This window comes from Anoplophora glabripennis, unplaced genomic scaffold (genome assembly GCF_000390285.2).
Source record: "Anoplophora glabripennis isolate ALB-LARVAE unplaced genomic scaffold, Agla_2.0 scaffold267, whole genome shotgun sequence".
Classification (NCBI taxonomy): Eukaryota; Metazoa; Arthropoda; class Insecta; order Coleoptera; family Cerambycidae; genus Anoplophora; species Anoplophora glabripennis.
The window spans coordinates 33259-48456 of NW_019416452.1; the positions used below are offsets into that span (position 1 = coordinate 33259).

General features: G+C 36.9%; 1 protein-coding gene and 1 non-coding gene across 2 annotated transcripts; one reads left to right on the forward strand and one right to left on the reverse strand.

Moving 5' to 3' along the window:
- Positions 1–8139: 8139 nt before the first annotated feature.
- LOC108905464 (zinc finger BED domain-containing protein 5-like) lies at positions 8140–11581 on the reverse strand. Its single transcript, XM_023454592.1, has 3 exons — positions 10042–11581; positions 9151–9617; positions 8140–8268 (listed from the first exon to the last, which is right to left on the reverse strand). The coding sequence occupies exons 1-3, from the start codon at positions 11579–11581 to the stop codon at positions 8140–8142; spliced, it is 2136 nt and encodes a 711-aa protein (XP_023310360.1).
- Positions 11582–14438: 2857 nt separating this feature from the next.
- Positions 14439–14521, forward strand: Trnal-uaa. Its single transcript has one exon. It is a non-coding gene; the product is annotated as a tRNA-Leu (tRNA).
- The last annotated feature ends 677 nt before the right edge of the window (positions 14522–15198 follow it).

The window sequence follows — 15198 nt, forward strand, 5'->3', positions numbered from 1 at the left end:
TCAACAGCAAATCCATCGAAATGATTTGATACGTAAAACAATATTGTAATTTGTAATAGTAAATATATTTTTATTAAACATATATATATATATATATATATTCCATTTACCACATTCCTAAATTTATGTATATAAAAATAAAAGACTCATCAAATCTGTCGTTTATTATTTTTATTATAACTTCAATGATACAAATTTTATTACAATTTTTCGAAAATCAACTAACTCANTTAAATTGTCTTTTCTTAGTATTTCTCTCAACTTTCTGATTAATTCTCCTTCCTTCAATTTTTCGAAAATTAACTAACTTTTTCATTGCTCACTACTTAATTTACTTAATACTATTTTACAATAATTTCAAATTTATAAAAAAAAATCAATTTAATTTTATCATTACTTTTTATTTTCTTGACAAGCGATTTCTGTCAGATATTTCCTTCTTTCATTTTTACCCCTTTCTCATATGCAACTTATAATACATTATATACAACAATAATTACTGCCAGTTCAATACATTAATTTTCTGTTTTCATTTTTTTAATTTCCAAACCAATATTAAATACATCACATTTCCACACATCTCAATATGTATATAAAAAAATCAATTTAATGTTATCATTACTTTTTATTTTCTTGACAAGCGATTTCTGTCAGATATTTCCTTCTTTCATTTTTTACCCCTTTCTCATATGCAATTTATAATACATTATATTCTACTATTTTGTACTTGGCCAACCAAATGCATATAGGTTATTTTGATGATATTTTATAATAATATACATAATTTATAGGAAATTGTATGCGAATTTTACGTAATTCGAAGTAAAAACACCACTATTTACACAGTTTTAGGTCATTGACGAACTTACATTTATCAGTATAAACAAACCAGTTGTATTCCTTATCCTACAATAAGCAGGTATACAAGGTGTAACTGAAATAAGTATTCTACTATTTTGTACTTGGCCAACCAAATGCAGATAGGTTATTTTGATGATATTTTATAATAATATACATAATTTATAGGAAATTGTATGTGAATTAGTTATATTTTATGCGAATTTTACGTAATTCGAAGGAAAAACAGCACTATTTACACAGTTTTAGGTCATTGACGAACTTACATTTATCAGTATAAACAAAACAGTTGTATTCCTTATCCTACAATAAGCAGGTATACAAGGTGCAACTGAAATAAGTATTCAAAATTTCTGAGCTTGTAAAACAAGTCGAAAAATGACGAAAACTTTAGTATAATTAGTAGATATATGAGGCCGGTTCTGGATCAGGAAATTATGTGGCAAGGTCACCTGGGGTCAAGGTCACCCCAAGGTCATGTCAAGGTCACCTGGGGTCAAGACCACCTGAGGCCAAGGTCGACTAGGGTCAAGGTCACCTGGGGTCAAGGTCGCAGCATTCGAGGTCAAGTTTCTACAAGTTCAGACCTGTTTTTTTAGCATAAACTGTAACCTGATATATTATTTCCTGTAATACTGCCACGCTTGCATAAACTTTAACCTGATATATTATTTCCTTTAACAGCATTGCATCATTCTTATCTGGTATTGCATCATTCGAGGGCAATGACCTCCAAACAGCATTGCATCATTCTTATCCGGTATTGCATCATTCTAGACCAAGGTCACGTTAAGGTCATTGACCTCTGGTCGTCTGGGGTCAAGGTCACGCCAAGGTCATGTCAAGGTCATGACCCCCTGGTCGTCTGGGGTCAAGGTCACACCAAGGTCAAGTCAAGGTCATGACCTCTGGCCGTCCGGGGTCAAGGTCATGGCAAGGTCATGACCCCCTGGTCGTCTGGGGCCAAGGTCACACCAAGGTCATGTCAAGGTCATGGGCCCCTGGTCGTCTGGGGTCAAGGTCACACCAAGGTCAAGTCAAGGTCATCGACCTCTGGTCGTCTGAGGTCAAGGTCACCTAGGGTCAAGGTCACCTCAATTTAAGACTTGTTCTCTACTGGTTCAGACCTGTTTCCTATAGGTTCAGACATGTTTTCTGCAGGTCCAGACTTGTTTTCTACTGGTTCAGACCTGTTTTCTACAAGTTCAGACTTGCTTTTTAATATAAACTGTAACCTGATATATTATTTCCTTTATAGTTGTAGTGTTAGCAAAAATTGTGGCCACGTAGCGTCTAGACAGCATGCGATAAGAATAACGAACGTTGGCCGGATGTAATAAGAGTCACGGACTGATGATATATATACACAGTGGAATAAAGTTATCATTTACCAGTCTACATCGATAGCTTGCAGAAGCAATTTGTCTCCAGTTAGTTCTTCAGTAGTTTGTGCGTTTGTGTCCTTACACCGTCTACAGCAACAGCTTGTTCAAGTTATTATATCTAGTGTCCCTTTACAAAATACAAGTAAGTTATTTGTTTTTGAAATAGTCAATTATTTACTAAACACATCCTTTATTTTTTATTTATTTATTTTTTCGCTCTTTTACACTTGATTTTTCTATTGTTGTTGTAGTATGAATCTAAGTCAAATTAATGAGGTTTCCTCGATCCGCAGGAATCCAGTAATTAATCTACAGGATCTCCCTGTGGACCAGCCCATACCGATTTGTGGGATAAAAATAGTTAACACCCGGTTTGGGAAGACGGTTCTTGTCGACTTGGGTGAGAACGCAGTATTTTTGCCAAGGAGGTCTTTGCCGGCAATCGAGGCGAATTTGGAACACTTTGTGCCTAGAAAGTACGGATTAGTGTTTAGGGGTCTAGTACAGTGCAATCAGCCGCACCCGGCTATAAACTTTGAGGTTGTGGAGCTGCCACAAGAACATCAACAACCAGGACCTGCATGGAAGAATTAAAAAACTGTAAGTGCCCCCAATATTTTTTATTTGATGTGTCGTGTTTCTAACAGAAAGCGTTTTACATTAGTTGCAATTTTTTTATTTTATATTTAATTGAAAATTATGGAGCCTCTTGTTCAGGAAGCCGATAATTTTGTTGTCAAACTTACGCAGGTTTTAGAACTTGTACGTGAAGGTGGTACACACGGTATTCAAAATTTTACAAAGTTAATAAACCGTCAAATACGGCTACTTCTTAAAGCCAGCAAAAGTTTTGATTCAGTTGGAACTAAGCGTAAACTGGAAACTAATATCGGTCACTTAAAACGAATCAAAATTTTATTAAAATCAAATTCGGAACATGAAGGGGCGGGGCATAGAGATAAGCGTAGTCGTCGAGTACGCTGGGTGGATGTAAATTCTGCATTTTCGAGCCGCATACGATCTGGTTTGATTATAAATTTAAAACATAAAGACATTAAAGCATTCTTAAATGACGCGTTTTTCTTGTTTAAGAACAGAATATTGAGAATTCTGAAAACTCATCCAACCATAAAGGTTAACGCTACTTTCTGTGGAGAATTTATTAAAGCCAAACCTAATTCAAACGAAACAATTTCAGAATTTAAATATTTCAATACAAAAAATGCAGGCATTGATGCAGGAACAGATCTTAAGTTCTGGTTTCAGGAGAACGTAGCTGATAAGATTAACAACAAACTGGAAGAGTTCCAAGAAAAAGATAGTGATTGGGCTTTAAACAAAATTATTAGTTTAGAAATAAATATTAATAAATTTGAAATAGGTTGCGGGGTCTCATCTTTTATCAAACTCCTCGAGGTAATTGCAAAGAAACATGCTTGCGTGAATGTTAAAAATTATGGTGATGACGCCTGCTTCGCTTGGTCTATTGTTTCGGCACTTTATCCAGTTGATAACCATGTAGATAGAGCATCATCATACCCTCATCCTTCAACTGTTCTGAATTTAGATGGAATTGATTTTCCGATGCAACTTTCGCAGATTACTAAATTTGAAAAAAACAACAACATATCTGTTAATGTTTATCAATTAAGTTATCCGGGAAGAAAAAATTTAATGTAGAACCTGTCCGGTTAACCACAAATAAGCACATACGTCACGTTAACCTGTTAATAGTTCAAAATGTTTATTTCGATGAACGTAAGGAGGAAAGTAGCAGCGAAGACGTAGAAATTAAGTATCATTTTTGTTGGATAAAAAATTTATCTAGGTTAGTTTCTTCTCAATTAAGTAAAAAAGCGCATGCTAAATACATTTGCGATATTTGCTTAAATTATTTTAGTACTGACACTGCAGATTGTTCTAAAATTAATAAATGTAAAATTACCTTTCCGGAGGAGAAATCTCTATCTTTCAAAAACCACAGATACAAGGAAAAGGTACCTTTCATTTTATATTGTGATTTTGAGTCCATGTTAGAACCTTTCACCGATCAGCAACGACATATGTCAACCAAAAAATATCAAAAGCATACCGCGATTAGTGCAGGTTTAAATTTCAAGTGTTCGTATGATGATTCTCTATCGTTTTACGCTAGCAATAGGGGCCTCGGCTGCATCGAATGGTTTACTGAGCAACTTGAAAACATAGCAAAAGTTATTGATGATAAATTGAAAACTGTAGTACCCATTAATATTTCACAGGAACAGTCATTACAGTTTCTTTCTGCAACACACTGTCACATTTGTGAGAAGCCATTTGAAGCAGGCACCAAAAAAGTAAGAGACCACTATCATTTTACTGGAACCTACCGGGGGCCTACACACGAAAGCTGCAATCTAAATTATAAAAATTCTTTCACCATACCTATAGTATTTTATAATCTGACCGGATATGATTCACATTTTTTGATTAGAGACTTGGCAAAAACCGGCAATATTACTTTGCTTCCCATCAATAAGGAAAAATACATTTCTTTTACAAAGTCAACATCAGATTCCCCGGTAAAGTTTTGTTTTATCGACTCCTTTAGGTTTATGGCATCATCACTAGATACTCTATCATCATATTTAAAGCCAAACGAGCATCAAAATTTATGTAATGAATTTAACATGTTAGATGTGGAATCATTTACTTTACTTACGAGAAAAGGAGTATTTCCTTATGACTACATAGACTGTGAGGAGAAATTAAACGAAACAGAACTGCCCGGCATTGATAAGTTTTATAATAAATTAAACGATAGTAACATATCCAATGATGATTATGAACATGCTAAGAGGGTCTGGGCTAAATTTAATATATCAACTTTAGGACAATATTCTGATTTATATATGAAAACGGACATTTTACTTTTGGCAGATGTCTTTGAAAATTTTAGACAAAAATGTTTGAATATTTATCAACTGGACCCAGCTAATTACTATACACTCCCCGGATATACGTGGGACTGTATGTTAAAATATACTAAAATCGAGCTGGATTATTTAAAAGACGTGGATATGTTGCTGTTTATGGATCGCGGCATCAGAGGCGGCGTTAGTCAATGCTGTAACCGCTATGCTGAAGCAAACAACAAGTTTATGTCTTCTTATGACTACTCAAAGCCATCAAAGTATTTAATGTACTTTGATGTAAATAACCTTTACGGTTGGGCTATGAGTCAATACCTTCCATATGGTGGGTTCGAGTGGGTAGATCCCAACATCGACGTAACGATGGTATCTGACACGTCGTCTGAAGGATACATCCTCGAAGTTGACTTGGAATATCCTGAACATCTACACGATGAGCATAAAGATTTACCTCTATGCCCGAACACCTCACACCTCCAAATTCAAAATTACCGAAACTTATGACAACCTTGTATCCAAAATCACGCTATATAATTCATTATCGTAATTTAAAGCAGGCTTTATCTCTTGGGGTTAAGCTCATCAAAATTCATCGCGTATTGAAATTTAAGCAAGCCGACTGGTTGAAGGCCTACATCGAGTTAAACACCAAACTCCGCGCCCAGTCTACCAACGAGTTTGAAAAAAATTTATATAAACTATTAATAAACGCTATTTTCGGTAAGACGATGGAGAACATAAGAAAGCATCGCATTATCAAGTTAAAGAATCATTGGGATGGGCACTGGGGTGCAAAACATTTTATAGCTAGCCCAAATTTCCATAGTAGCAAAATTTTTGGTGAAGACCTAGTAGCAATTGAATTAAACAAATCGGAAATTTGCTTCAACAAGCCCCTATATGTTGGCATGTGTATTTTGGACATTTCAAAAACTTGTGTGTACGACTTCCACTACAATTTCATGTTATCAAAATTAGGTGATGAGTGCAAATTGCTTTATACAGACACCGACAGTCTCATATATCAAGTAACCTGCGATAACGTTTACGATCTTTTAATTCAAAATTTACACAAATTTGATACTTCAGATTATGAGCCTAATAATAAATATAATATACCTTTAGTTAATAAAAAAGTACCAGGCTTAATGAAGGATGAATGCTGTGGGGCAATAATGACGCATTTTGTTGGGCTCCGTTCTAAAATGTACAGCATCTTAATAGACGGCAAATCTACTATTAAAAAATCTAAAGGGGTTAAAAAGAATATAGTTAAAAATTCCATCACATTTGACGACTACAAAAACTATTTAGATAATAAAACTGAACTGTATCGCAAACAGAAAACCATTCAGTCCACTTTACATAACGTTTTCTCAGTAGATCAAACAAAACTAGCTCTAAGTGCAGCTGATGATAAACGTTTTTTATTAAACGATAGCCATGACACATTTCCTTGGGGGTACTATTCAATAGATAGTATGTTGTAATTAACTGTAATATATTTAATACATTATAAATGAAATAAACTTTTTATTTTATATATGAGTCTTATTTGTTTTAACTGTGAACAAGAGTATACTTGTGTAATTTTACTAAAGTTAAATTTCTATTATATTATTGAAACTGGAAAACGTAACTGGAAACTGGAAAACTGGAAAAAGTAAAATCGAATATATGTTAATTAGCATATATATTTATTACTTATATCATACAGTATATTAGTTTGATAAACGTAAATATATCCACGAAGGGCATTACTTAATATGCTATCATTAGATACATCACAAAAAGAACTTATAATTTCATTTATATTTAAAGTAATTTGATTTGCTTTTATCCAACCAGCTACAAGATNATAAACTTTAACCTGATATATTATTTCCTTTAACAGCATTGCATCATTCTTATCTGGTATTGCATCATTCGAGGGCAATGACCTCCAAACAGCATTGCATCATTCTTATCCGGTATTGCATCATTCTAGACCATGCTCACGTCAAGGTCATCGACCTCTGATCGTCTGGGGTCAAGGTAATCGACCTCTGACAGTCTGGGGTTAAGGTCAAGTCAAGGTCGCCTGGGAACAAGGTCACGCCAAGGTCATTGACCTCTGGTCGTCTGGAGTCAAGGTCACGTCAAGGTGATGACCACTGGGCGTCTGGGGGGTCAAGGCCACGCCAAGGTCAAGTCAAGGTCATTGACCTCTGGTTGTCTGGGGTCAAGGACACGCCAAGGTCAAGTCGAGGTCATGACCCCTGGTCGTCTGGGTCAAGGTCACGTTAAGGTCATGACCCCTGGTCGTCTGGGTCGAGGTCACGCCAAGGACATGTCAAGGTCATTGACCTCTGGTCGTTTGGGGTCTAGGTCACGTCAAGGTCATGACAACTGGTCGCCTGGGGACAAGGTCACGCCAAGGTCACGTCAAGGACATGACCCCAGGTCGTCTGGGATCAAGGTCACGCCAAGTTCATGTCGAGGTCATCGACCTCTGGTCGTCTGGAGTCAAGGCCACGTCAATGTCATGACCTCTGGTCGTCTGGGGACAAGGTCATGTCAATGTCATGACCCCTGGTCGTCTGGGGTCAAGGCCACGTCAAGGTCATGTCAAGGTCATTGGCCTCTGGTCGTTTGGGGGCAAGGTCACGTCAAGGTCATGACAACTGGTCGCCTGGGGACAAGGTCACGCCAAGGTCACGTCAAGGACATGACCCCTGGTCGTCTGGGATCCAGGTCACGCCAAGGTCAAGTCAAGGTCATCGACCTCTGGCCGTCTGGGGTCAAGGCCACGTCAATGTCATGACCTCTGGTCGTCTGGGGACAAGGTCATGTCAAGGTCATGACCCCTGGTCGTCTGGGGTCAAGGCCACTTCAAGGTCATGTCAAGGTCATGACCCCTGACCGTCTGGGGTCAAGGTCATGTCAAGGTCATGACCCCTGGTCGTCTGGGGTCAAGGTCACGTCAAGGTCAAGGTCACCTCAATTTAAGACTTGTTCTCTAGTGATTCAGGCCTGTTTCCTACAGGTTCAGACATGTTTTCTACAGGTCCAGACTTGTTTTCTACTGGTTCAGACCTGTTTTCTACAGGTTCAGACTTGCTTTTTAGTATAAACTGTAACATGATATATTATTTCCTTTATAGTTGTAGTGTTAGCAAAAATTGTGGCCACGTAGCGTCTAGACAGCATGCGATAAGAATAACGAACGTTGGCCGGATGTAATAAGAGTCACGGACTGATGATATATATACACAGTGGAATAAAGTTATCATTTACCAGTCTACATCGATAGCTTGCAGAAGCAATTAGTCTCCAGCTAGTTCTTCAGTAGTTTATGTGCGTTTGTGTCCTTACACCGTCTACAGCAACAGCTTGTTATTATCTCTAGTGTCCCTTTACAAAATACAAGTAAGTTATTTCTTTTTGAACTAGTCAATTATTTACTAAACTCATCCTTTATTTATTTATTTATTTATATTTTCGCTCTTTTACACTTGATTTTTCTATTGTTGTAGTATGAATCTAAGTCAAATTAATGAGGTTTCCTCCATCCGCAGGAATCGAGTAATTAATCTACAGAATCTCCCTGCGGACCAGCCCATACCGATTTGTGGGATAAAAATAGTTAGCACTCGGTTTGGGAAGACGGTTCTTGTCGAGTTGGGTGAGAACGTAGTGTTTTTACCAAGGAGGTCTTTGCCGGCAATCCAAGAGAGTATGCCATTCGTAGGTAGAAAATGATAATTTACTACCATTTCCATTCCTTATAATTATAGCAGGACTGAAGGATCTAGCTGGACTTAATCCACACTGTATTTGAATGTCGACATTTGATATTAGTGGAAAAACATTATTAAGCAAGTAAATCTGCTCCCATTGTGCAGCTTCTTCATATTTAGCCAGAATATCATCGAGAGGCTTACTATAATTTTCTTCAACACCTAAATTAGCGGAAACTTCACTCATTTTGCATACAACCTGCTCGCTCGACGAACTAGCTCAAACCAAATGACGTTGGTGTTCTCGATCCAGCTGTTATGTTTCTTATCAAGCCCCAACCACTTCACGAAAACTTTCCCTCCTTTTCTCCTTAGTACCTTATCTACGAGATAGACGTCGGGACTGACGGTTTTCTGTAGCTCCTCAGTATAGAAGGCACCTCTTATAGGATTTCCCTGCATATCTTCCAAGAGGTATGTCGCTGGATTCGTTATTTTAACCGACGTAATTTTAAATAGTTCAGTCGTCCAATTAGGCGTGTAACCCTTATCAAAGACGTGTTTATTTTTGCTGATGCGCACGACGTCACCCACTTTGAATTTTTGCGGTCCGCTCATCTTAATATGACTGTAGGCAGACTTTAAAATTCTTTCTTCGTTGGACTTATTTACTTGAGACGGCTTGTATCCCGTGGTGCGATGTCGGGTTTCGTTGTAGGATTTCGTAATTTCTGGTAAAACATCTATCCATTTATACTAGTAGTTCCCAACCTTTTTTTGATCAGGGACCACTTTGATTTATTTGTTGTTGGCAGGGACCACTATGTACAAGAAAAATAAAGTGAACCAATCCGAAAATAAACTTTAATCAAAAACTCAACTTGCATTAACAATATCAATGTGATTTTTGAGCTTGCATCTTCTGCACAAGTTCGGTAATCCTAGGACTAATATTATTACTCAAAGCTACACGCAAATCATCACTTACTTTCAAGCGATTCCTGGCCTTGTTTTTAATTACCAACAAAGCAGAAAACCCTTGTTCACATAAATAAGTTGTTGAAAAAATCATTAGATAGCGCAAGGCGATTTCTCGAGTTTTGGTGTAAGAAATTGTTTTTTTACACCAAAATTTCTCAAGTGAATCACTTTCAAATGCGTCCTTACAGTTTCTGTCATTTTGAAGTTCAATGAGTTCTTCCTGGATTTCTTCTGTAACTTCACTAGCATCCATGCTAAAAGGGTTGCGAATCAGTTTTTGATCAACTTTAACTTCTGTTTCGGAGTATTCTGGGAAGTAACGATTGAATTCATCAATCAACATTTGTAGATGACTCTTAATGTTTTCTTGCATGTTTGCTCTATTGACGACATACTTTTGGTCCTCCACAAGTGCTTTTAATGTCGCAAACGCAGAATAATTGTTCTCCCCAATTTTGCCTAACCATAACTGAAGTTTGCAAATGAAGGCGCGAAGTTTATCTTCAAAGATAAATACATTTGCAACGTCTTCTAACTGTTTGTTTCCGGAACCTTGCAATTGTAAATTTAACTTATTTAAGTGTGTGAAAATATCAACAAGATAAGCCAAATTCATCAGAAATGTCGGATCAGAGAACTGCGTCAGCAACTCATTTATTTTTTTGTCAGCTAGAAAAATCTCAACCTCTGCCCTGAGTTCGTACAATCGTCCCAACATATTACCCTTCGATAGCCACCTAACTTCTGTGTGAAAAAGAAGCGCCTCATAGTCTGCGTCCATTTCAGAGCATAGTTTTTTAAAAAGGCGTGTATTTAAGGCGCTGCTTTTGATAACATTTACCACGTTTATGGCTAATTGCATTGTTTCCTTAAGGCATCCTGGGAGAGTCTTAGAAGCTAACGCCTGACGGTGTATGATACAATGCGTTGTTATTGCCTTAGGATTTTTCTGTTTTACTAGCGTCGCAAGACCGGAGCGTGATCCCAACATAGCTGGAGCGCCATCCGTACAGAAACCAACGAGTTTTTCCCAACTAATGGTATGTTTCTGAAAGTATTCCGATACTGTGTTCAAGACGTCAATACCTTTTGATGTTGTTTCCAGTTCTCGTGAAATCAATAATTCTTCTTTGATTATGTTGTCGTCTAAAAAACGGACAAACACAAGTAACTGACAACAATTAGAAATGTCAGTCGATTCATCACACTGCAAAGCGAAGCATGGTGAGTTTTTGATTTTTGAAACAAGTTGCTCCTCGATATCGTTTGACATTAGTTCAATTCGAGCTTTAATCGTGTTGTTCGATAAAGGTATTTCTTGTATTTTTTTCTTGGCCTCTAATCCCAAAACTTCTTCGACAGCTTTGATCAAACACGGTTTCACGAGTGTTTCTCCGATTGTATGCGGTTTTTTAGATTGCGCTATTAATTTTGAAATCTCAAACGATGCTACTAATATTTTCTCTGATGTCGCAAATCTCGTACCACTAGGCCCCAGTTTCATTTTTTTAAGGTTTTCTAATTTGCCTTCAAAAAATTGTGGCGGTCGATCAGAGAGATTAGAATGGACCGTTTCCAGGTGGCGTTTTAATTTCGCTGGCTTCAAGGCGTCGTTTGCAAGTACAGTTGCGCATATAACGCACTGTGGTTTAATTTCTCCGTTGCTTTCTATCCAGGTGAATCCGAATTTAATATAACTATTATCGTATTTTCTCTTAGGCGCCATGATCTGAAAATAGAATAGGAAAATAATCGAATACAAGCTATGCAAGAAAAACCGTAATTGTAGGTATTTATTACTTATAAGATTAAAAGTCTTTTCATTTTATAAATAATAATTATATGCTTTGCCTTAGGTACCGCCCAATTAATAAAAATAAACCAACATTGAAAAAAAAAACACGACTAACTCGATAGGTAGGTACGGTAGGTGAACTTGCGCCTATATCTCTTTTTGTGATATCGAAGTAGTTTATCAAGTAAGTAAAATTACTAGTACTTACCTATTTTAGTGTAAAATCAAAATAGAACAGCCAGTACTGATGCACTTCTGTATCTTCGCTAACTAAACTAAATAGAATCACTGATACCGTCAAGCTTGACAAATAACAGAGTACAACAACGTAGGTAATTAGAAATATTAGCTTGCGATTGACCGGCTCATGCGTGCGACAATACAATGACAATGTAAACAATTCCCCCTCCGGCGGACAGCGCCGCGTCTCCCGCGCCTCCCGCGCTCTCACCAGTCATGACGCGCGGTGATGTATCTCCCGCGAAATTTGAAAGCGTTCGCGGACCATATTTTGACTCCTGCGGACCACTGGTGGTCCGCGGACCACTGGTTGGGAACCACTGATTTATAGGTACCGTTTAGGCTAAAGTAATTATACAGCTTTGATTTCAAAGTTCTTATCACACGTTCGGCAATGGCGGCTTTTTTCACGCTGTACGTATTGTAATGATTAATATCATGCTTCTTGAGGAAGTGCTGGAATTTTTGGTTGAAGAATTCCGTACCCTGATCCGTTTGTAGATTTATACAGATTCTACCTTTGCTGTAAGCTAAAATGTCAGCAAAGGCAGTGGTTATCTCTTCACCAGTCTTTGTTTTNAATGCTGCAATACCAGATAAGAATGACGCAATGCTGTTTGGAGGTCATTGACCTCCCCTTATTGTGATTGAATTTTAAATTTACCACCAACTGGCCATGTGACGTCACTTCCATGCTAAAGAACTTGATGCTACTATAGCAATTTAACTCTGTATAAATGTTATAAAAAATTAGTAATAAATATATATATCAGTAGCACAGAGGTAAATTGTCGTATCTCCACATTTGACCAAGTTTTAGGTTACTTCATTATACCATACAGGAAACTTTTCTTTTTCGTGCGGTAAATGATCGTAAGTGTAAATACATTAGTTTAGCAGTTATGCGCGTTAGAAACTGTAGCATCTCCTGTATTCAAGGAAGTAAACGATAGTATCTCCTTGAGCGATAGTGCGCATGAATGAGATGGCTGGTTTGCATAATGGTACATAGTCGTATCTCCAATTATCGACATGTTCTGTGTTCTCCACTAGGTTTATTTACAACTGATCAATTTTAACGATGAATAGATCAAGGCAAATTGGGTGAGTAAAATTTTACAGAAAACTTACAATTAACTTTTAAAACTTAAAGACAATTCTCTCGACGAAAAACAGAAACAGGAAGTTCAGCACGATCACAGTGCTCACCTTAACGAAGCCGAAAGACGCTACCAAGAAAAAAAACATGACAAAGAAATGAGCAGAGCTATTGACAAAACAAAGGTAATAATGTTGGACTTGCAAAAATTCTTGCCAACTCTATATCTGTCAAATTGTCAAAGCTTCTACTTGTTGAAATTGTGGACACTAAATCTAACAATATACGATGCCACACAAAAGAAATCGTACTGTGTAACTTGGGACGAGTCAACAGCTCGAAGGGGGGGAAATGAAATAGCTTTGGCGCTGTTGAAATGGGCTAACAATGTAATTGTTAGAAGTGAAATAGAAGCTTCAATAATATGGTCCGATAATTGTCCGAGCCAAAACCGAAACATAATGATGTTAACAAATTATTTTTGGTTATTAAATGTATTCTTTTTCTTTGAAAACAGTTGCTCATAAATACCTTTTACGTGGGCATTCTCATATGGAAGCAGACCAAATTCATGGTTTAATTGAAAGAACAGTAAAAAAAGAACCCAGAATGTAAATTGTGACTCCTTCGAACTACTGGTGCAACAGTTTTCAGTATGGAAGTAGATGATTTTAAAATTTTGCAGCGTTGTACAACTCCAGGGGGGCACCATTTAAAAACAAAAAATAAAACACCGAAAAAGAAAATTTTCTTATATCCACAGTTGTTTGGCTTGGAGCACGTGCCCAATGGCCTTCCATTATTTATTATAAAACAAAATTTGAAGAAACTTTCAAACTGTAAATTTTGCCAGCTCTGTTAGACTCTCTTTCAAACTACCTGCTAACTTACCTTCTATACGAAATAGTCCAAAAGGAGCCAGCAAGAAGAAAAAGGACCACTTGATTACACTCCTTCAATGGGTTCCAAAAACCTTTCACAATTATTACCAATATATGCCTGTAGCAACAAAAGATGAGAATGATGATGATGATGAATGAACTTCATGTTGGTGTTTTTCTTTTTTTTTTGTAAAGTTAGAATGTAACGTTTTTTCTTTTGCATATATGAATTATATTTTGAGGTAGAAATATATTTTTCACAAATGACAAGTAGCCTGTTACTTGGTGTTGAGGTAAATAGTAGTCGTAAGTCCGCTAAATCATACTACAGGTATGAGATTCGAAAATTATATAAATGCCGCTTTGTCATTCAGATCGTATTTATACGGGGTTCAAAATTCTAACCTGCTGCTAATTTTTGCTGTTTTGCAATTCTTATGGTATTATGAAATTAAACTGTTTTCGTTAATTTCTCGAAATTTACTAAATTGGAGATACAACAGTTTACCTCTGTGCTACTGATATGTATATATATATATCTTTTCTTTCTTTTCCATATACCTATCGAGTCAGGTTGGCCGAGTGGTTAAGGCGCCTTGTTTAAGCCTTGGTTCCCTAACGGGAGCGTGGGTTCGAATCCCGCACCTGGCACTTTTTGCAAAATTGTAATTGAAGCTATTTTATTGAAACCAAACCTCCGGTTTCCAGTGCTCTACCACTGAGCTAAAGAGGCTCATGCTATGTTTGAATTGAATTTGAATTTTTAATTTTTGTTAACAGTACAATTATAAAGGAAATAATATATCAGGTTACAGTTTATACTAGAAAGCAAGTCTGAACCTGTAGGAAACAGGTCTGAACCAGTAGAAAATAAGTCTTAAATTGAGGTGACCTTGACCCTAGGTGACCGAATGATGCAAGACCAGATAAGAATGAGGCAATGCCAGTTTGTTGTTGATCTTGTCAGCTACTTGCTCCCGAAACCGTTTGAATTTACCGTAGTCCCGTTTAATCAAATGCTTATACGCATGCGTTGCAATTTCAGTATATATCTTATTTCTATTGTACATCTTCAGTTTTGAATTTACCGCCAATCTCCATCCTGACGAGATCTACTACGCAAGCACTTAAATTCTAATGTTACATGTTACATATATTTTATTTATTTTGTTGGTATTGAATTTTGATTTTACCGCCAATTCCGTTCATTGTAAGACATATGCCTTTCCTATTATTCATTTTTGGATTTTAAATCTCCCGCAAATTTCAATGGTTGCTCACGTGATCTCAGTTATCAAGTTGCAATTTTGCTAACACATATAAAGAAA

What these genes read in the sequence shown, in the direction of transcription:
- LOC108905464 (XM_023454592.1), bottom strand. Translation starts at nt 11,581, where the DNA reads ATGGCGCCTAAGAGAAAATACGATAATAGTTATATTAAATTCGGATTC. An exon ending in ACTTCAAAATGACAGAAACT is followed by an intron (nt 9,618 to 10,041) that starts GTAAGGACGCAT and finishes ATAAATGGATAG; the next exon opens with ATGTTTTACCAGAAATTACG. An exon ending in ACGTCATTTGGTTTGAGCTA is followed by an intron (nt 8,269 to 9,150) that starts GTTCGTCGAGCG and finishes ATCATGTTACAG; the next exon opens with TTTATACTAAAAAGCAAGTC.